The following is a 19,519-nucleotide window of genomic DNA, read 5'->3' on the forward strand; positions in this document are numbered from 1 at the left end:
GGGTCACCCCGACTGATTTTTCTTTCGGTCAGCAGCCCCCGACCCAACAAAGCTCCTCCACCCCTGCTGTACACCTTGGGCAAATAATGTTGCCTCCCTGGGTCTCAGTTTCCCCATCTGCAAAATGGAGGCAATAATAACTCACCTACTTCACATGCACAAAGTGAGGTTAATGTCACTGGGCCAGTGGGTTTCACCCGTGAACACTGATGCAGCACGACAAGGTTTCGGTGTGGAAAGCCGGTGAGAAAATCAAATTTGATTAGAAAATGCACCAAGTACAATTCTGTGGGACCAGACTAGAGAAACTATTTTAACAGAGACGCATAATACTATTATCTGGTTCCACAAGGGAACAGTAACTCCTGGCTTTTAGTCCCTGTGGGCTGTGCCTCTCCACTAGGCGAGGCTGAATGCAGCTCCCGTGACCACGCAGTCACACAGATGAACACTGATTGATAGGCTGCCTAAGTATCGACGGAGTAGATATTAATATCCCCCCCCCCCCTTGGCTATTCAGGACTGTACGGCTGCAGACATGGGGTGCCAGGACCGACCCTGAAATGACCTCTACTTATGGCTATGCAAATGGTGCAGGAAAAAAATCATAAAGAGCTCAAGCCCCACTCCCATGTCCTCTCACATCTGTTCTCTTCTCTTCTCTTCTCTTCTCTTCTCTTCTCTTTTGTGCAAACCAGGGAGAAGTTTTTAGTGAAGCAGCAGGATCTGGAGCTTCCATTGGGTGTCTGTGTCAGCCAAGCTTAGGGCTAACCTGAGTCAGACAGTAGCATTAATCACTTCTTGGGAGTGGGCCAAATCCCTCAGGACTTACTAGGGTAAAACCATCTATGAGACTCATAGTGAGAGAGCAAGGCTTTAAGATTTAGCCCAGGAATTCGAAAGCCTTTTTACTCACCAGAGTTTACCCAGGTCCACTGGGTGAATCACCATTTGGGGGCCAGGGCAGAAATCAGTGGGCCCTCTGCTCCCTCCCTCAGCTGGGGCCACAAGGCCCACTTCCCAGAGAAACTCCCAAGTGTCCCCACCCCGCCAGAGGAGCCCTGGGCCGGCTCATCCTAATCCCCTCATCTCCTCTGTTCCCCAGACCTAACCTGCCTGCTTTGGTAAAGCTGCAGCAAAGTCTCTGGATAGAAAGCTGCTTTTGATATGCCCCATGCAAATTCTGGGGCCAAGAAACCCCACCCCGCCCCAGTACCTGCATGGGGCATATCAAAAGCAGCTTTCAGAGACACTTTTCTGTAAAGCTACTGCTGCATGGCTGAAAGACTATTTTGACATGTAAACATGCACAGGCCAGGAGCTTCAATGAGCTGCTGTCTATCCAAGAAGTTCTGGAGTTCTATCTAAAGTTAATGCTGAGGCACTAATATGGAAAATAACAGAACATCTGGGCTACGTCTAGACTGACATGATTTTCCGCAAATGCTTTTAATGGAAAAGTTTTCCATTAAAAGCATTTGTGGAAAAGAGCATCTAGATTGGCATGGACGCTTTTCCACAAAAGCACTTTTTGCAGAAAAGTGTCCGTGCCAATTTAGACACGCTTTTCCGCAAAAAAGCCCTGATTGCCATTTTCGCGATCGGGGCTTTTTTGCGCAAAACAAATCTGAGCTGTCTACACTGGCCCTTTTGCGCAAAAGCTTTTGCGCAAAAGGACTTTTGCCCAAACGGGAACAGCACAGTATTTCCGCAAGAAGCACTGATTTCTTACATGAGATCGTCAGTGTTCTTGCGGAAATTCAAGTGGCCAGTGTAGACAGCTTGCCAGTCTAGACACAGCCCTGGAGTTCCTTTTAGGCTTTTCAGAGTTTAATGTTTATTTTTATATAATTTTGCTGGATAATATCAATGATCATTTTAAGGGTTTTTTAGTGTATTAATTTAAATTGTCATAGGTGTGGGCAATTATGGGGGCAGACGTTATCCAATGATTATTTCATGGCAGTAGATTTTGACATCCAAAACAATAAAGCAGTATGCCATTAAAACCCAACTTGTCAGTATCCCACAACAAAATATACAAAGTATAGATCCTTAAATCACACTCGACTATGTGCTCAAGCAGCATTTTTGTTATTTTGCTTGTCTGAAAGTTTTGATCATTTCTGGTGGAAATATTTTTTCACACAGGTGAAATTGACATTTATTGACAATTGCTAATAAAAGTCTGATCCTTCTGAAGTCTAATTTTGCTACACAGGATGCAAACTTTCTAAGGCCCATAACTCGTCATGCATCAGGGCATAAACCACTCACTGACAGCGAGCCTTTTTGTAGCTAAACCGAAAGTATTTAAATACACAGTTCACTTGTCCCTGTTTGCACTCTTTCTTTGAGTTCCGACTTTCTCCGCAGGACCAATAGAAGTGATTGAGGTCAGTCCCATTTTGTTGCACAGTGGTACGGTGAGGTTTGGTTTGTGGGGAAAGGTCTGTAGGAAGAAGGAGGGGGAGTGGAAGATATTTTGCAAGTGCTGGGCTGCAGTGGGCTTGGCAAAGGCCTTGGGCACAGCAATCAGTGCCACAGGAGAGGCATTTGGTATGGATCCTCGGGAAGGTGAAGCTGGCACTAGAGGAGGAGAGGATGGTCAAAGAAGGGCGGTGTGGGGGGTGGGAGGTGTCACAGCTGGGGGGCGGGCCGTGCAGGGGCGGTGTGGGGGATGCTAGCGGAGGGGGAGGTGTCAGAGTTGGGTGGCGGGGCAATATAGGGGGAGTTATGGGGGCGGTGTGGGGGTGGGAGGTGTCAGAGCTGGCTGGTGGGCCATGCAGGGGGCGGTATGGAGGGTGGTGTGGGGGTTGGGAGGTGTCAGAGCTGGATGGTGGGCCGTGCGGGGGGAGTTATGGAGGGGAGTGTAGGAGTGGGAGGTGTCAGAGCTGGGTGATGGGGCAATGTGGGGGAGTTATGGAGGGGAGTGTGGGGGGTGGGAGATGTCAGAGCTGGGTGGCGGGCTGTGTGGGGGGAGGTGTCAGAGCGGGAGGGTGGGGGGATGCTAGCGGAGGGGGAGGTGTCAGAGTGGGGGGGTGGGCCGTGCAGGGGCGGTGTGGAGGATGCTAGCGGAGGGGGAGGTGTCAGAGCGGGGGGGCGGTGCGGGGGGGATGCTAGCGGAGGGGGAGGTGTCAGAGCGGGGGGGATGCTAGCGGAGGGGGAGGTGTCAGAGCGGGGGGGTGCGGGGGGATGCTAGCGGAGGGGGAGGTGTCAGAGCGGGGGGGCGGTGCGGGGGGGATGCTAGCGGAGGGGGAGGTGTCAGAGCGGGGGGGATGCTAGCGGAGGGGGAGGTGTCAGAGCGGGGGGGATGCTAGCGGAGGGGGAGGTGTCAGAGCGGGGGGGTGCGGGGGGATGCTAGCGGAGGGGGAGGTTTCAGAGCGGGGGGGTGCGGGGGGGATGCTAGCGGAGGGGGAGGTGTCAGAGCGGGGGGGTGCGGGGGGATGCTAGCGGTGGGGGAGGTGTCAGAGCGGGGGGGATGTTAGCGGAGGGGGAGGTGTCAGAGCGGGGGGGGTGCGGGGGGATGCTAGCGGAGGGGGAGGTGTCAGAGCGGGGGGGATGTTAGCGGAGGGGGAGGTGTCAGAGCGGGGGGGTGCGGGGGGATGTTAGCGGAGGGGGAGGTGTCAGAGCGGGGGGGTGCGGGGGGATGCTAGCGGAGGGGGAGGTGTCAGAGCGGGGGGGTGCGGGGGGATGCTAGCGGAGGGGGAGGTGTCACGGGGGGTGCGGGGGGATGCTAGCGGAGGGGGAGGTGTCACGGGGGGGTGCGGGGGGATGCTAGCGGAGGGGGAGGTGTCAGAGCGGGGGGGTGCGGGGGGATGCTAGCGGAGGGGGAGGTGTCACGGGGGGGTGCGGGGGGATGCTAGCGGAGGGGGAGGTGTCACGGGGGGGTGCGGGGGGATGCTAGCGGAGGGGGAGGTGTCACGGGGGGGTGCGGGGGGATGCTAGCGGAGGGGGAGGTGTCAGAGCGGGGGGGTGCGGGGGGATGCTAGCGGAGGGGGAGGTGTCACGGGGGGGTGCGGGGGGGATGCTAGCGGAGGGGGAGGTGTCAGAGCGGGGGGGTGCGGGGGGATGCTAGCGGAGGGGGAGGTGTCACGGGGGGGTGCGGGGGGGATGCTAGCGGAGGGGAGGTGTCACGGGGGGGTGCGGGGGGGATGCTAGCGGAGGGGGAGGTGTCAGAGCGGGGGGGATGCTAGCGGAGGGGGAGCTGTCACGGGGGGGTGCGGGGGGGATGCTAGCGGAGGGGGAGGTGTCAGAGCGGGGGGGATGCTAGCGGAGGGGGAGCTGTCACGGGGGGGTGCGGGGGGGATGCTAGCGGAGGGGGAGGTGTCAGAGCGGGGGGGATGCTAGCGGAGGGGGAGGTGTCAGAGCGGGGGGGTGCGGGGGGATGCTAGCGGAGGGGGAGGTGTCACGGGGGGTGCGGGGGGGATGCTAGCGGAGGGGGAGGTGTCAGAGCGGGGGGGATGCTAGCGGAGGGGGAGGTGTCAGAGCGGGGGGGTGCGGGGGGATGCTAGCGGAGGGGGAGGTGTCACGGGGGGGCACGGAGCGGGCTGGTGCCGGGGGCGGTCCCGCAGCAGGGGCGGGGCGTGCGGCCGATGCCGGGCCCTGGGGCGGCGCAGCCTCCGGCGCAGAGGCCCTGCCCGGGAAGGATCCAGGGCCCGGCCGCGGGGCGGCTGCCCGGGAACCGCCGCGGAGCCGCATCCGGGCTCCCCGCCGTAGCGGTACCGCCCCGGAGCGGGCTGTGCGGGACCCTTCCCCGGGCAGGGATCCCCTGCGGCTGGGCGCTCGGGGCGTCCCTCCTGGCGCTGGAAGGGAGCTGGCCCTGCTCCGCTGCCGGGGGCTGGGGTGTGAGTAAGGCTGGGCCCCCATGCGTGGGACGCCCGTGGGGCTGGCCCTGCTCTGCTGCCCTAGGGATGGGAGTTAGTGCGGGGCGTGGGCGGCGCTGCCCTGGAGAGGGTGGGAGTCCCGGGGCTGGAGGGGGCAGAGACCCCCTATCTCAGCGGGTGCAGGGGACCCTGCAGAAGTGTTGGGCAGTCACTGGGCCACATCAGGCCCTTTGTGTGTAGCTCTGGGGGTCTCCCCGCACGCTGCGGAGTATTCTCCATCCCCGCTGCCTTCTCTTGGACGCTGCTGTGGGGATTCGGTGCCCTGCTTCTGGCAGTGCTCAGGAGGGAGGGCCACGGCACATTGGCTCAGCTCAGGGTGAGGAGGCTCTGGCAAGAGAAAGGAAGCTCCACTGAAAGCTTTGACCCTCTCCATCTCTTGGCCAAGCTAAATGACAGCCTTGCCTCCCCTGCAGCCCCTTCCAGCCAAGGATCACAAAGAACCAGACAAAGAACCTTTGGTATATATGGCTGTGACTACTTTCTTCCACTATTTGATCTGAGGAAGTGGGTCTGGCCCACGAAAGCTCATCATCTAATAAACCATCTTGTTAGTCTTTAAAGTGCTACATTGTCCTGCATTTTGCTTCAAAGAACCAGACAGACACTGGTAACTGAACCTTCATTCTTCCCCCACAAGGCAGGTGAGTCCACGTAATTCTCAGGGAAACTGAAGCACAAGTCTGATATTGAGGGAGGGACTGGGAATGTGGCCCAGATGACTGGCACATAGTAGGCTATGCATGTTTGATAAATATTTCTGTCCTTAAACCCTAGTCTAGCAATACTGTGCTCTGTTAAACAGCTGTGTTCTACCCCAGAGGTGGCTGCATTTCAGTGGTGGACAAGGTGATCTCTGTATTTTCTCACAAGGGTGTTGTGAGGAATTGTTAAAGGCGTTACTGAGTGTGGAATGCCCACAAAGGGTGTAAAGCACATTGAGGAGTAAGGGAATCCTCCCACAAGCAGGTTCTGTACAAGTGCAGTGTATTGTCATTTTTAGCCTGGTGAGATCTGAAGTGAGAAGCACACACTGTAAGAGATGTTCCAGATGGCACATGCTGCAGACTTCACAGTGAGGATTTAAAGTGGAGGTTTAAAGAAGAAGCCTGATCATGAGTGGCAGAAATGGGAGATCGGAGTCACAGGGAAGATGTAGTGAGCTGGAGCAAGTTGACAGAGGGTTTCAAAAGGAAGGGGAGCAGTTTTTAACAAGATCTTAAAGCAGGGGTGGCCAAGTTACAGCCCAGGGTCTGGATCCGGTCCGCCAAGCCTTTTAATCTGGCCCGCAGCCTACCCCACTGGACCCACAAGCAGGGAGCAGACCTAGGGCTCAGAGCAGCTGACTGCTCCATCTGCCTCTCTGAAGAGAGGGAAACTTGGCATGCTGCAACTCCCTTCCCCCTCTTCATCCAAACTGCCTCTTAGACCCCACACCCTCTCCTGCACCCCAATCCCTTACCCTGAGCACCCTTCTGCACCTAACCTCCGTCCCAGACCCCACAACCACTCCATAGAAAAGTGCGGCTCTTGAGCACTTTCGAAAATCTTGGAGTGGCCCCCATCAAAAATTATTGCCCATCCCTCTCTTAGGCGCTATGTAACGCAATCAGGGCTTTTTCAAAAGAGAGCATCCAGACTGCCTGGGTGCTCTCTTTCAAAAAAGCGGCTTGCTTTTTCAAAAGAACTGGTTGTAGTCTAGATGCTCTTTTTCGAAAGAGGCTCGCAGTCTAGATGTAGCCAGTGACTTCACTTCTGGTTTTCTTTGCTGGATGTTTGTTTTGTTGCCAGCTGACTAAGCTGTCTGTATTTTGCAGGGAACGTTCCTGAATCCTGAGGCAAACTGGTGACAGATAAGACACTAAAGCATGAAGAAATTTGTAAGTAACCAGATTGTATTCTTCAGTGATGCTCTCAAACCCATAGGTGACTTGTGGTAGTACCTAGAAAGTGCACTGCGCCCCTGAACCCCACCAAAATTGTAATTGCTCAGTGGGGTGCCCCTCCCTATCCCCCTCTCCCTGCTGGCACCAGTCACCCATGTATCAAACCCCTCCTCCAGACCCTGGAATGTAGGACCATATTGATGGCAAAATGGGCTGGGATCACAGAACCAAGGAAAAAGTTGCAGGCAGACAGGAAATGCAAGTGGGCATTGGGCATCATGCCTGTCTGTATTCTAGCTGATTAAGAATTTATGTGGTGGCCATCTGGAAACGTTTACCAACAACGCCTGCTTCGGGAGCTGGTTACCTGGAGTCTTTTGCCCCAGTTAGATTCCTGATAAATAGCCTCTAGCTGCAGAGGACAGGAGAATACACGGGGAGCCATGTGGCTTCAAGGTGCTTCTCCCACAAAGTGACACTGGAGAGCAGTGGGGCTGACAGCCACTGTGGGCTCTGGGGCAAGGTGTGTGTGGGAATGGCCCCGTGCCCTCGGAAGGGGTGGGGCCTCAGACAGTAGGGGCAGGGCTGAGGACAGGAAGCCCTTAGTGCTGGCCAGAACACGGCATGCCTCCCCCAGCCCTCAGAGCCACACAGCAGCTCCCCAGCAGCAATTCAAAGGGAACCCCTTTGAACCTCCAGGCCTCGGGGAAATTGCCCTATTTGCCCCCCTCCCATCAGTGGGACTGCTGTTGAGTGCATCAGTGACAGCCTGCTAGGGTTCCCAGAGCTGTGAACTGTTGTGTTACCTTCTCCTAGTGAGAACTTTTCTGCTGCTACCCTGAGTCACAGCTCCCTGTAATGCCGTGCCAGCTTATCTGCCTTGCAGGCAACCTTTCCAGGACTCTGCCTCTCTTTTTTCCATCCATACGTGGAATAATTTTTATTATGTGCACCGAGGCATGTGCACCACCAGTAGAAACACATGATGCCAGCTCTGAGTGCTCCGCTAATCAGCTGGGTGGCATTTGAATCTCTCCTGGGGGGCTGCCCAAACACTCAGCTATTTGATCTGAGGAAGTGGGTCTGGCCCACGAAAGCTCATCATCTAATAAACCATCTTGTTAGTCTTTAAAGTGCTACATAGTCCTGTATTTTGCTTATACAGAAACACTGGGCTCTGCCAGTCCAAACCTTCTCTAGCAGGCAATGAACTCCAGTTCCTCAGAGGTCTATCTTCAGTACTCAGCCCCTCTGACTGTAGCAACCACCGCACCTTATCGAGTTCACTGCTCATTCAAAGACAATTCTCAGCAGTTTCTTGCCGTACCTGGAGGTTACAAACCAGCTGTTTCAATCAAAGCTGGTTTATAATGATGTTAAATGTCGAGTAATTTACTAGTCGAGAAGTCGATGGAAATTCTATCAACTATTCAACTAGTCGATAGGAACTTCCGCATTCCTGCTTTGAAATGTAGCGCCCACCATCTGCCTGGTGCTGGGGGTGGTTCCTGGTGTGCTTGATATTGATCGGACCCTCCCTGAGGCTCAAGCCAACCACGGATAGGACAGAGGCTGAGGTTTCAGTCTAAACAGGAACACAGCAGCACATAACCTCAGAGCTTTTTAAGGCTGGGCCGTTTATCAGCTCTGCAGCCTCTCGCTACTAGAAAGGAAGTGAGTCATTCTGCACTAGAACAGTCGCACGCAGCAGATAAATGGCCTGTCTGCACATTTGCTGAGCCTCCCAATTCTGATGCTTGACTGAAGGTTTCATATCAAATTGTAATTGCTGCCAGCCAAAGAGTGCAGCCCCGCTCCGGGTTTGTGATCAAGAACACAAAATGCACAGTGATGCTTGGCTTCCTGGGGACTGCTGTGTAATGAAACCAGCCAGAGAGAGCTCGCCCCTGCGAGGCAGAGAGAGTTGCAGGATGGAGGTAGCGGATAGTAACTCTTTCCCGGGGATGTGCAAAGAGGAGCAGTGGGTGCTGGTGATGGTCACAGCTGTAACCCCTGTTTCCCTGTCCTCTACCTGGCTGTGCACACTTGGCTGATTGGTTGGGCGGCATTTGGATCTTTCCAGGGTGTCTGTCCTAATGCTCAGTTTACAGGAAATTCTGGGTGTAATCGCCTGTTTCCCTGGCCCCTGCCGAGGTGTATCCTGCTGATTGCATAGGCAGGTGTTCTGTGAAAGGGAGTGTTATCCAGTGGCTAGAGCAGCGGTTAGGAATCAGAGCTCCTGGGTGCTTTGCTGTGAACCTCCTGTGTGACCACAGGCAAGGTGCTTCATCTTCCTGCACATCAGCCTTTCCTTGGCGGCAAATGCTAAGTGATGTTACCTTGTGGGCGTGCTGTGAGGCTGAACACAGGGAGGAAGCTCTTTGGGGGTGAGGCATCACATGGGTTTTCAGCAGGAGGCCCAGGCTGTAGAACCCCCTGCCACCTTGTAAACATCTATCTCAGTCCCTCTCACCTGCTTCTAAAAGCCATTGCTTTCCCCAGGTATTGCCTGAATCAGTTGCAGCTGGCTCCATTTCCTTCCCATTATGCATCCCCCAGCGTGTTCAACTGAGAACACCAAGGGGCTTTGATTACATTGTATTGCACATCTCTCAACTTGGGGATTATAACCAGGTGTTGAGGTCCACTGCAATCACCCTTGTCCTTCCCATGCTGCTAAAGAGGTGGCGGGCCCCCTCCCACTGTGGAAGAAGGAAGAACCACGATCATTGTTTTGTTTTCCAGGATGCTTACAGCATTCAGAGCACATTCCCCCTTGCACAATGAGAGCCCTTGTCACCAGTGTTCCCTGTAAGCTGAGCGCTTGTAGGGCCACTCAGGAGAGATTCAGATGCTGCCCAGCTGATTAGCAGAGTGCCCACAGCTGGGTTTTTTGTTTGTTTCTAATGGTGGTGCCCATTTGCACATGACTCGGTGCACAAAAATTTATTCCACACCTAGATGGAAAAGATTAGAGGGAACGTTGCTGGTCACTAGAAAGCAGTCACCCCTACTGCTGCCATGTACTGAGTTCTCAGCAGCAAATCCTGAGCCTTCCTTCTGAATGCATTGCAGGTCTGTCTGTTCTTAACTCTGTCTGCTTGTGCTTTGCTCTGCATCGTGGCCTGCCTGCACTTCTGCCTGCAGCTGTGTTGGGCCAGCTGTAAGCAGCTGGAGGACCATAAACGTCCCTTGGTGATGGTGCCTGGAGCCCTCAGCCTTAAGGGATACAGTCGTGTTCCTGATGGACAGGTGGGTTAAAGTTCTCGCTGTGAATGGGTGGGGAGAATCTGAGCTAGTGGTTAGAGCACAAAGCTGGGAGTTAGGGTTCCTGGGTTCTATGTGCAGTGTCACCGTGTGCCGTAGGGTGAGTCACTTCACCTAGCATTGCCTCTTTTCCACCACTAAAGAAGACAAGGTACTTACGTTCCCAAGACTTGAGGAATGTTTGCACCATGTTCGAGGCTCCTAAAATGCAAAGCATTGCCCACGGGACTCCTGGGGCTCCTGCTGGGATAGCAAAGCCCCCTGGGTTCATTCAGAGCACCAGGAGCCTATTGAGTCTCTGCTGTCCATGTCCTGGGACAAGCTCAAAGCAAAGCACGTCTGACCTCTGGAGTCATGGAAAACCCCACCCTTTGGTGAGGGCCTCAGTTAGCATGTGCTGCTCCCAGGCTTCCAGGTACAGCCAAGCGATGTTCAAGGGAGTTGAGAGAGGCCAGTTCTTACCTGACTTTGGCCCTTGTAGATGTGGCTTGAGAATGACACCGCCCTGGGCCTGCAGTGGGGCATTGCAGGGCGGGTGGGTCAGAGCAGTGCCCTGGAGGGAATGGGAGAGGGGGCGGGTGAGTAAGAGCAGTGCCCTGGAGGGCATGGGGGAGGGGGCGGGTGGGTCAGAGCAGTGCCCTGGAGGGAATGGGGGAGGGGGCGGGTGGGTTAGAGCAGTGCCCTGGAGGGAATGGGGGAGGGGGCGGGTGAGTAAGAGCAGTGCCCTGGAGAGCATGGGGGAGGGGGCGGGCGGGTCAGAGCAGTGCCCTGGGGGAAGGGGCCCCTGGAGGGAGGCAGTTCCAAACTGGATTTAAAGGCAGACCGGAAGCCGGTGCTGGAAGGGTGATGCGGCTTTGCTGGCTGGAATGGATACATGCTGTGGTCCCCTCGCCTTGCGAGCCCTGGGCCTTTCCTGGTCCCTCTCCATTGCTAACTGTGTGTTTTGCTGCAGCCGTTGGTCAGAGCTCCTTGCCGCCAGTGCGCCGTGGTATCCAGCTCGGGCCAGATGCTGGGTTCGCGGCTGGGCAAGGAGATTGACCAAATGGAGTGTGTGCTGCGCATGAACCAGGCCCCCACCAGTGGCTACGAAGAGGACGTGGGGACGAAGAGCAGCATCAGGGTCGTCTCACACACCAGCATCCCCTTGCTCCTGAGGAACCAGTCCTACTTCTTCAAGCAGTCCCGGGACACCATCTACGTCATCTGGGGGCCCATGAAGAAGATGAGCAGGGAAAAGGTGGGGATGACCTACAGGACACTCCGGGAGGTGAAGGAGATGTACCCCAGCCTGCAGATCTACACGCTGACTGAGAGAATGATGGCTTACTGTGACGAGGTCTTCCAGAACGAGACGGGCAGGAACAGGTGAGCAGGCTCCTCCCTTCCAGCCTGTAATGTCCCAGGGCCTCCAGCTTTCCATCTTGAGGTCCGGTGCAGGTCAGCAGTGATTTGTCCTTGGCTTGGAAGATGAATGGGGGTTCCATCTGGTTCCTGGTTGTCTCCATCTCCTTTGGCAGTGCTAGCGCCCCTGCTTGGCACAGACAGCAGGGAGTCCGAGAACTGATGACTGATCTCTCCTCTGACCTACGCAGGGAGCAGCCTGAGAACACCTGCCTTGCTGCTGCTGGTCCCAGACCCGATGTAGATGGACAGGGAGCATCAGTGTCCAAAGCTGTCAGTGCAGCTTAGTTCACGCATCGAGACTACAAGCATATTTTTAAAAAAGCGGCTCGCTTTTTCGAAACAGTCTAGACGCTCTCTTTTGAAAAAGCAGAGTTTGCATTCAGTACCGCCTTTTTTCAAAAGAGTACTTTCAAAAAGGCGTTATTCCTTGTCAAATGAGGTTTACCACGATCGAAAAAACTGCCACGTTCTTCCAATTTACTTTCAAAAGAACGCAGCTTCAGTCTAGATGCAGGTGAAGTTTTTTTAAAAAAGGGCTACTTTTTTCGAAAAAACCCTGTTGTCTAGACAAACCCTAGGAGACTGGAGTGGGAGGGGGTGGGAAGAGAGAGCCTCCAAAACCACATGCACCCTCTGTTGCTGGCGTTTCCTTCCCCTCTCCTGGGTTAGCCTGGGATTGAGGTGGTTTCCCCTGCCTTGATTGCTAAGGCCATTTAAAGAGCTCATTCCATAATTTATGACAGTCAGCTTGTGTCTGGGCTCATTAACATAATTTATGACAGCTGCAAGCTGATTGGCCAGTGTTGCCTGTTCTTGATCAGGGGGTTGTATTCATGTCCTCCAAGGGAAAGTCAGCCTTTAGTTAGCGGCCGTTCCCCGGGAAACCCATCGGGCAGGCCACAACCTTTAATTCTGGAAAAGATGCATTTACTGATAAAAGTTTTTTAAATACAGTTTAATGTATCTGGTCTCAAATGTTCTGATAACATGGTCTGGGTTTTGTTCTGGCAGGAGGGAACCCTAGTTCCAAGGTCTTCACAGTCCAGCTTCAGCTGAGACCCCATCAGCTGTTTCCAAGGGCTGAGGCCTGCGCCTGGCTCTCTCAGGTGCTCACTGAGGCGCACCTGATCTGGCCAAACATCGACACCTCTGGGGAGCTGGGTGCTCTCAGCTCAGCAGGATAGGGCCCAGAAGGAGATGGAGTCAGCTGGGGGATCTGATCGGCAGAGGACTTGGCTTCGGTGGGGCTTCTGCTTTGGTAGCCAAAGAGCCCATCTTCCTCCCCATCCTGTTTTCCTTCTTGTTCTTTCATCCTCACGCAGAGACTGTACCCAAGGGCCTGATCACACCCAGTGAGTCCCTTAGGATACGTCTGCACCACAGAGGAAGAGTGAAGCTGCTGCTGTTGATCTTCCAGGGTTCGAATTAGCGGTCTAGTTAAGACAGATAATTTGAAGTGGGTCGATGCCGATAACCCTGCTTTCGTGAGGAGGAAGGGAAGTCAAAGGGAGAGTGTTCTTCCTTCGACTTCCTGCAGTGCGGACAGCGCCTAAAGCTGAGTTAAGCTACTTCGACTTCAGCTATGCAATTCATATAGCGGACGTTGTGTATCTTAATTCGCCTTTGTCCTGTAGTGGAGACGTACCCTTAGTGTGCCCCCCTCAGCCAAAGCAGGATGTTCCTTGCTAACCCCTCTTGGTCTGGGACATGAGTCCCTCCCATAGTCCATGTCCATCACTCTCTCTGCCATGCCGGATATGGCAGCCTGTCCCCTCCCACTCTGTTGCTGTGTGATTTGCAGAATGACATCTGGCTCCTTCCTGAGCACTGGCTGGTTCACCATGATCCTGGCAATGGAGCTGTGCGAACAGATCTTTGTCTTCGGCATGGTCAGCGCTGGCTACTGCAGGTATGGAGGGAGGCTTTTGCCACAAAGCACAAGGCAGCAGAAATATCCCAGCACATTCTTCTGTTTGCGAAAGCGTCACCCGCAGGACAATACAATACACCTTCCACCCACTCTGGCTCCAGAGCAGTCTTCCCTGTAAGCTGAGCGCTTGGGTGGCTGCCCAGGAGAGATTCAGGTGTTGTGCAGCTGATTGGCAGAGCGCCCACAGCTGGGAGCTTGTGTTTCTATTGGTGATGCACAGCTGCACGTGATTCTGTGCACACAAAATGTATTCTGCACGTGGATGGAACAAATCAGAGGGAGCTTAGACTTAGCCAAGTTCAATAACAAATGCCAGCATGAGGAGGGGTGTTTTAGGTGTCTCGGACAATGCAGAAAATACATGAAGTAGACAGATATGGGGAGGCTGCTTCAAGCATCAGGAGTTGCAGAAAAGAAGGTCCTTGTGCCAGCAGCGATGAGATCAGAGAAGGAAGAGGACAAGGCAGGTGCTGGAGTCTGAGCTGGGGGCAAGTTCATGAGGAATATTTATAAGCAAGGAGGCAGTTTGGAACAGGACCCCCAAAAGGACCAGGGAGCTGGGGACCCTAGCTGTAGAGGTGACATGGTTCTGCTTTGTGTGAAGCCCACACCTAGTGGAGTCTGCAGAGCTGGGGTGCAGTAAGACTATGGAGGAAGGGTGTGATGGGTATGGAGGCCCAGGGCAGTGAAGAGGAGGATGTGGATTTCAGGGCCAGGCCTGTCACAGGATGAAGCTCTTCATTCATTCAGCACTCCTGGCTTCATCTCCTGGGGCAGGTTTGGTCCCTGTGGAAGATCTGCTTGTGCTTTTCCAGCCTAAAGGGGGGGGGGTTATACACTGAACTCCTAGCTAGACATGAGAATCCCCATGACTATGACTCGTGCTCTGTGCCCCCAGTCATGTTGCCCAGAGATGCCTGATGCTGAATAGATTTCTGTGGGGTTACTAGGCTGGAAGCTATCTTGTGTGGTCTTCCCATCCCTGCTCTGCCATCTTGGCTTTGCCCTGCTCAGACTCCAGCACCCAGGGGCGGATGTAGGGCAGGGTGAGCGGGGGGCCCCGTGCTTCAAGAAGCCCCGCGCATGCGCCGTGGCACCACTGCGCATGCGCCGTGTCAAAGGGGGGGCCCCGTGAAATTGTGCTGCCCTGGGCCCCGCAAAATCGTCATCTGCCCCTGCCAGCACCTGCCTTGGCTGTGCCCTGCTCAGACTCCAGCACCTGCCTGTGTCCCCTTCCGTCTCTGATCTCATCCCGATGCGCAGCACGAAAAGCAAATATGGTAGGCGACCAGATTGGCTTACCGGGGACATCCTTGGTGAGCTTAAACACAAAAAGGAAGCTTGCAAGAAGTGGAAACTTGGACAGATGACTAGGGAGGAGTATAAATATATTGCTCGAGAATGCAGGGGAGTTATCAGGAAGGCGAAAGCGCAATTGGAATTGCAGCTAGCAAGGAATGTGAAGGATAACAAGAAAGGTTTCTACAGGCATGTTAGCAGCAACAGGGTGATCAGAGAGGGTATGGGGCCCTTATTGGATCAGGAAGGTAACCTAGGATGTGTCTAGACTACAGGGTTTTGTTGACAAAAATGGACTTTTTTGCATCAACAGAACGCAGCAGTTGTGTTGACGGCGGTAAACCTCATTCTATGAGGAATATTGCCTTTTGTCGACAAGAGTTCTGTCAACAAAAGGTGCTATTGCATCCACACTGTGCTTTTTCAAAAGAGAGCATTTAGACTCTCTGTCGAAAAGCAGCTTGCTTTGTCGACAAAAGTCTGTAGTCTAGACTTACCCCTGCAGATGATGTGGGACAGGTGATGTGGGAAAAGCTGAAGTACTCAATGCTTTCTTTGCCTCTGTCTTCATGGACAAGGTCAGCTCCCAGACTAATGCGCTAGGCAATGCAGTATGGGAAGGAGGTGGACAGCCCTTGGTGGGGAAGGAACAAGTTAGGAACTATGTAGTAAAGCCAAACATACACAAATCCATGGGTCTGGATTTAATGCATCCAAGGGTACTGAGGGAGTTGGCAGATGTAATTGTGGAGCCTTTGGCCATTATCTTTGAAAACTCATGGAGATCAGCAGAAATCCCAGATGACTGGAAAAAGGCAAATGTAGTGCCCATCTTTAAAAAAGGAAGGAGGACAATCCAGGGAACTACAGACCAGTCAGCCTTACCTCAGTCCTCAGAAAAATCTCAGAGGGGATCCTCAAGGAATCCATTTTGAAGCACTTGGAAGGAGGGGAAAGTGATCAGGAATAATCAACATGGATTCACGAAGGGCAAGTCGTGCCTGACCAATCTGATTAGCTTCCATGATGTGGTAACTGGCTCTGTGGATACGGGAAAGTCAGTGGATGTGATATATCTAGACTTTAGCAAGGCTTTTGATAGGGTCTCCCACAATATTCTTGCCAGCAAGTTAAGGGAATATGGATTGGATACATGGACTGTAAGATGGATAGAAAGCTGGCTAGACTGTCGGGCCCAACAGGTAGTGATTAACGGCTCGATGTCAGGTTGGTGGTCGGTTTCTAGCGGAGTGCCCCAAGAATCTGTTCTTGGACAGGTTTTGTTCAACATCTTGATTAATGACCTGGATGAGGGGGTGGATTGCACTTTCAGCAAGTTCGCAGATGACACCAAGCTAGGGGGAGAGGTAGATACACTGGAGGGCAGGGATAGGGTCCAGAGTGACCTGGACAGATTAGAGGATTGGGCCAAAGGAAATGTGATGAGGTTCAACAAGGACAAGTGCAGAGTCCTGCACTTGGGATGGAAGAATCCCAAGCGTTATTACAGGCTGGGGACTGAATGGCTAAGTAGCCAGTCTGCAGAAAAGGACCTGGGGGTTACAGTGGATGAGAAGCTGGATATGAGTCAACAGTGTGCCCTTGTAGCCAGGAGGGCTAATGGCATATTAGGGTGCATTAGAAGGAGCATTGCCAGCAGATCCAGAGAAGTGATTATTCCCCTTTATTCAGCTTTGGTGAGGCCACGCCTGGAGTATTGTGTCCAGTTCTAGGCCCCCCACTATAGAAAGGATGTGGACACATTGGAGAGGGTCCAGCGGAGGGCGACCAAAATGATTAGGGGGTTGGAGCGCATGACCTATGAGGAGAGACTGAGGCTGCATCTAGACCTCATGTCTCTGTCGCCAGAGGCATGTAGATTATGCTACCCGGCATAGGAAAATGAAGCGGGGATTATTTAAATCGCTGCTTCATTTCAATTTAAATGGCTGCCGTAGTGACCTGATCAGCTGTTTGTTGGCTCAGTGCTGTAGTCTGGACACTCCGCGGTCGACATCAAAGGCATTTGTTGACCTCCCAGGTAAACCTCATCCCAGGAGGTCATTTCATTTTCCTGTGCCGGGTAGCCTAATCTACATGCCTCTGTCACCAGAGGCATGTAGTCTAGACATACCCTGAGGGATTTGGGTTTGTTTAGTCTGCAGAAGAAAAGAGTGAAGGAGGATTTGATAGCAGCCTTCAACTTCCTGAAGGGAGGTTCCGAAGAGGATGGAGAGAGGCTGTTCTCAGTAGTGATGGATGGCAGAACAAGGAGCAATGGTCTCAAGTTACAGTGGGAGAGGTCTAGGTTGGATATTAGGAAAAACTGTTTCACTAGGAGGAGGATGAAGCACTGGAATGGGCTCCCTAGGGAGGGGGTGGAATCTCCATTCCTAGAGGTTTTTAAGTCTCAGCTTGACTTGGGTTGATTTAATTGGGGTTGGTCCTGCCTTGGGCAGGGAGCTGGACCTGCTGACCTGCTGAGGTCTCTTCCAGCTCTATGATTCTGTAACTCTGGTACCTCTTGTCTGCTCTGGTTGGCAGGGAGAAGAACCTGCCCACAGTGCCTTACCACTACTTTGAAAAGGGCAAGATGGATGAATGCAGGATGTACCTCACCCATGAGAGAGCCCACCGGGGCGGGCACCGCTTCATCACCGAGAAGGCCGTCTTCTCCAACTGGGCAAAGAGAAGGAAAATTGTCTTCACTCACCCCTCGTGGGCGGGCAGGTAGGGGCACCCGGCCCACATGCTGCTCCTGGGGGAAGGCCTCAGGCTGTTGGTGTGACAGGCTGCAGCCCGATGGGACTCGCACGGCGTGGCTCGGGGCACTGCCTGGGGGAGTTGCACTGTGGGGGTCAGTGCAGGAACTGCACGCCGCCGGCAGACCTGGCAACAGGCAGAGCATCCTGAGAGGCACGGTGCCTTGTAAAGGCTCCTTCAGCAAGGCTGCTCTAATCAGCATGTCCAGTGGAGCTATAAAGGCACATCTCAGATCTGACACATGCCCGCCTCTGCAGGATCCCTGCCACTTGATCTGCGGCTCTGATGTTGGGGCTCGTGCCGTCCTTCCCAGACACTTCGCCGGGAGGAGGCAGAGGAAACCGAGGGCGTCATTCAGAGCATTTGAGGCCTCATCCCGCCCATTGCTGCAAGCTGATCCTGATGTCTCTGCAAGCCCACCCCCCTCAGCTCCCAGCTCTGGGCCTAGGACTGTATGTAAAGTTTTGTGTCTTTGAACCACGATGAATATTTAATCCAGTATTAAACATTTCCATATGTATAGGAGGCTGCAAATCATAGAAAAGTGGAGTCACTCTGAGGTTTGAGTCAGTGCCTCTTAGGGTGAAATTCATCATCTCCCTTCACATAAACCCTTAAGAGGAAGCTTAGGTGAGTGATCCAGGGGAAGATGTATGATCTTGTAGTCAAGATACTGGACTGGCACTAGGGGACGTGGACTCACACCCAAGCTCTGCCACAGATTTCCTGTGTGACCTTGGACAAATTACCTAGGAGCTGAACTAAAGCCTCTTGACCTCAATGGAAATACTCCCATTTACGGCAGTGGGCTGTAGCTCAGGCCCTTAATCTCTGTGTCTCTGTTCCCAGTCTACTGCCTGTCCATTGTAGCCATTCCTCTTGCCCTTTGCTTGTCTTGTCCTTTCCACTGTGCGCTGTCTGGGGGGAAGTTGGCTCTTATGAGCACAGTGGGGCCCTGATCTCAGCTGGCATCTGTCGGCATTTTGGGCATCCCAAGAGTGCCTCTTCCTGTTGGTTGTAAAGCAGGGCACAGGTGTCGGGCGGGTGAATTGTTCCCATACAGAGCAAAGTGGCAGGAGATCTGGGGGCTTTGGGGGCCTTGGTCTTCAGTCAGTTTAAAGAGCGAGTGGAGCAGAATTTTGAAAAGTGTCTCTTGCTGGGACTTGGCCAAACAGAAGTGAGATGTCTGTGCTCCCGTGGGCATGCTGGGGTGCAGTGTGGGGAAAAGAGACCCCTCTGTTGCAGACTGGCCTACCATTGGCTCAGAGCAACAGTCCATCTAGCCCAGCATCCTGTCTTCCTGCAGTGGTCAATGCCAGGGCAGCTTCAGCGGGAATGAACAGAGGGTAAGCCTCAAGTGCTTCAGTGTTTGTGCTGAACTGTTGCCACCAGCTCCTGGGCTAGCAGTCCATAGCGTCTGTCCAGATATCTTGTCTCATTCGCTGTCCCAATGTGGGGACTTTTGACCTAGTGTCCGACCCGGAGCTCCCGACTGCGCTCCACTGCCATGTACCACACCTCTCAAAGTAGTGTGCATCTCCCCTGCAGCTCCCATTAGCCTGCATTCCAGGCGCCACGATGTGGTCTACACGCTGCCCTGACTTTCCAAGGATTCAGGGGGTAGCCGAGTTAGTCTGTCACTGGAAAAAACCTAAAAAACAACAAATTGTCTAGCAGCACCTTAAAGAGTAACAAAACTTGTAGATGGTATTGTGAGCTTTCGTGGGCACAGCTCACTTCTTCTCAGTAAAGGTGGGAGCTTTTAGCCAGAAAAATGGGGCCAGTTCTGGTTCAACACCTTGAATGATACACCTTACCTTTCAATAGCACTTTTAACCCTGAAGATCCCAAGGTGCTTTTGCAAAATCTGAACAGCTACAGGAGTCCCCTCATCTCCCCCTGAAAGTGCAGCTACTTCTGGAGTGGTACATGTTAGCTGTTCAACAGCACACCCTCTAGGACAGGAAGCATAGGAAGAAGTATCTAATTTAAACTGTAGGGAGAGTCTTATTTTACATTGTCTTGAAATATTGTGTGCACACATGTAATTATAATTGCATCTATTTAAAATCCTTGTGTGGTGGGGG

The 19,519-nt window shown here is 53.6% G+C and overlaps 1 protein-coding gene across 9 annotated transcripts; it reads left to right on the forward strand.

The window, feature by feature from the left end:
• The first annotated feature begins 2,378 nt into the window (after window positions 1-2,378).
• LOC106732897 (alpha-N-acetyl-neuraminyl-2,3-beta-galactosyl-1,3-N-acetyl-galactosaminide alpha-2,6-sialyltransferase) lies at window positions 2,379-17,853 on the forward strand. 9 transcript variants are annotated; one of them, XM_075906057.1, is made up of 8 exons: window positions 2,379-2,396; window positions 5,300-5,527; window positions 6,701-6,763; window positions 9,845-10,021; window positions 10,989-11,401; window positions 13,242-13,349; window positions 17,214-17,399; window positions 17,690-17,853. In XM_075906057.1, exons 3-8 carry the CDS (start codon window positions 6,752-6,754, stop codon window positions 17,703-17,705), a joined length of 912 nt encoding a protein of 303 aa, XP_075762172.1. In that variant the 5' UTR covers window positions 2,379-2,396; window positions 5,300-5,527; window positions 6,701-6,751; the 3' UTR covers window positions 17,706-17,853. The 9 variants fall into 9 exon arrangements, with proteins under 9 accessions (XP_075762172.1, XP_075762170.1, XP_075762175.1 ...); XM_075906055.1 differs by lacking the exon at window positions 2,379-2,396 and adding an exon at window positions 4,572-4,721; XM_075906054.1 differs by lacking the exon at window positions 2,379-2,396 and adding an exon at window positions 4,577-4,919.
• Window positions 17,854-19,519: the final 1,666 nt, after the last annotated feature.

This window comes from Pelodiscus sinensis, chromosome 22 (genome assembly GCF_049634645.1).
Source record: "Pelodiscus sinensis isolate JC-2024 chromosome 22, ASM4963464v1, whole genome shotgun sequence".
Lineage (NCBI taxonomy): Eukaryota > Metazoa > Chordata > Testudines > Trionychidae > Pelodiscus > Pelodiscus sinensis.

What these genes read in the sequence shown, in the direction of transcription:
- LOC106732897 (XM_075906057.1), top strand. An exon ending in GTCGTGTTCCTGATGGACAG is followed by an intron (nt 10,022 to 10,988) that starts GTGGGTTAAAGT and finishes GTTTTGCTGCAG; the next exon opens with CCGTTGGTCAGAGCTCCTTG. An exon ending in GTCAGCGCTGGCTACTGCAG is followed by an intron (nt 13,350 to 17,213) that starts GTATGGAGGGAG and finishes TCTGGTTGGCAG; the next exon opens with GGAGAAGAACCTGCCCACAG.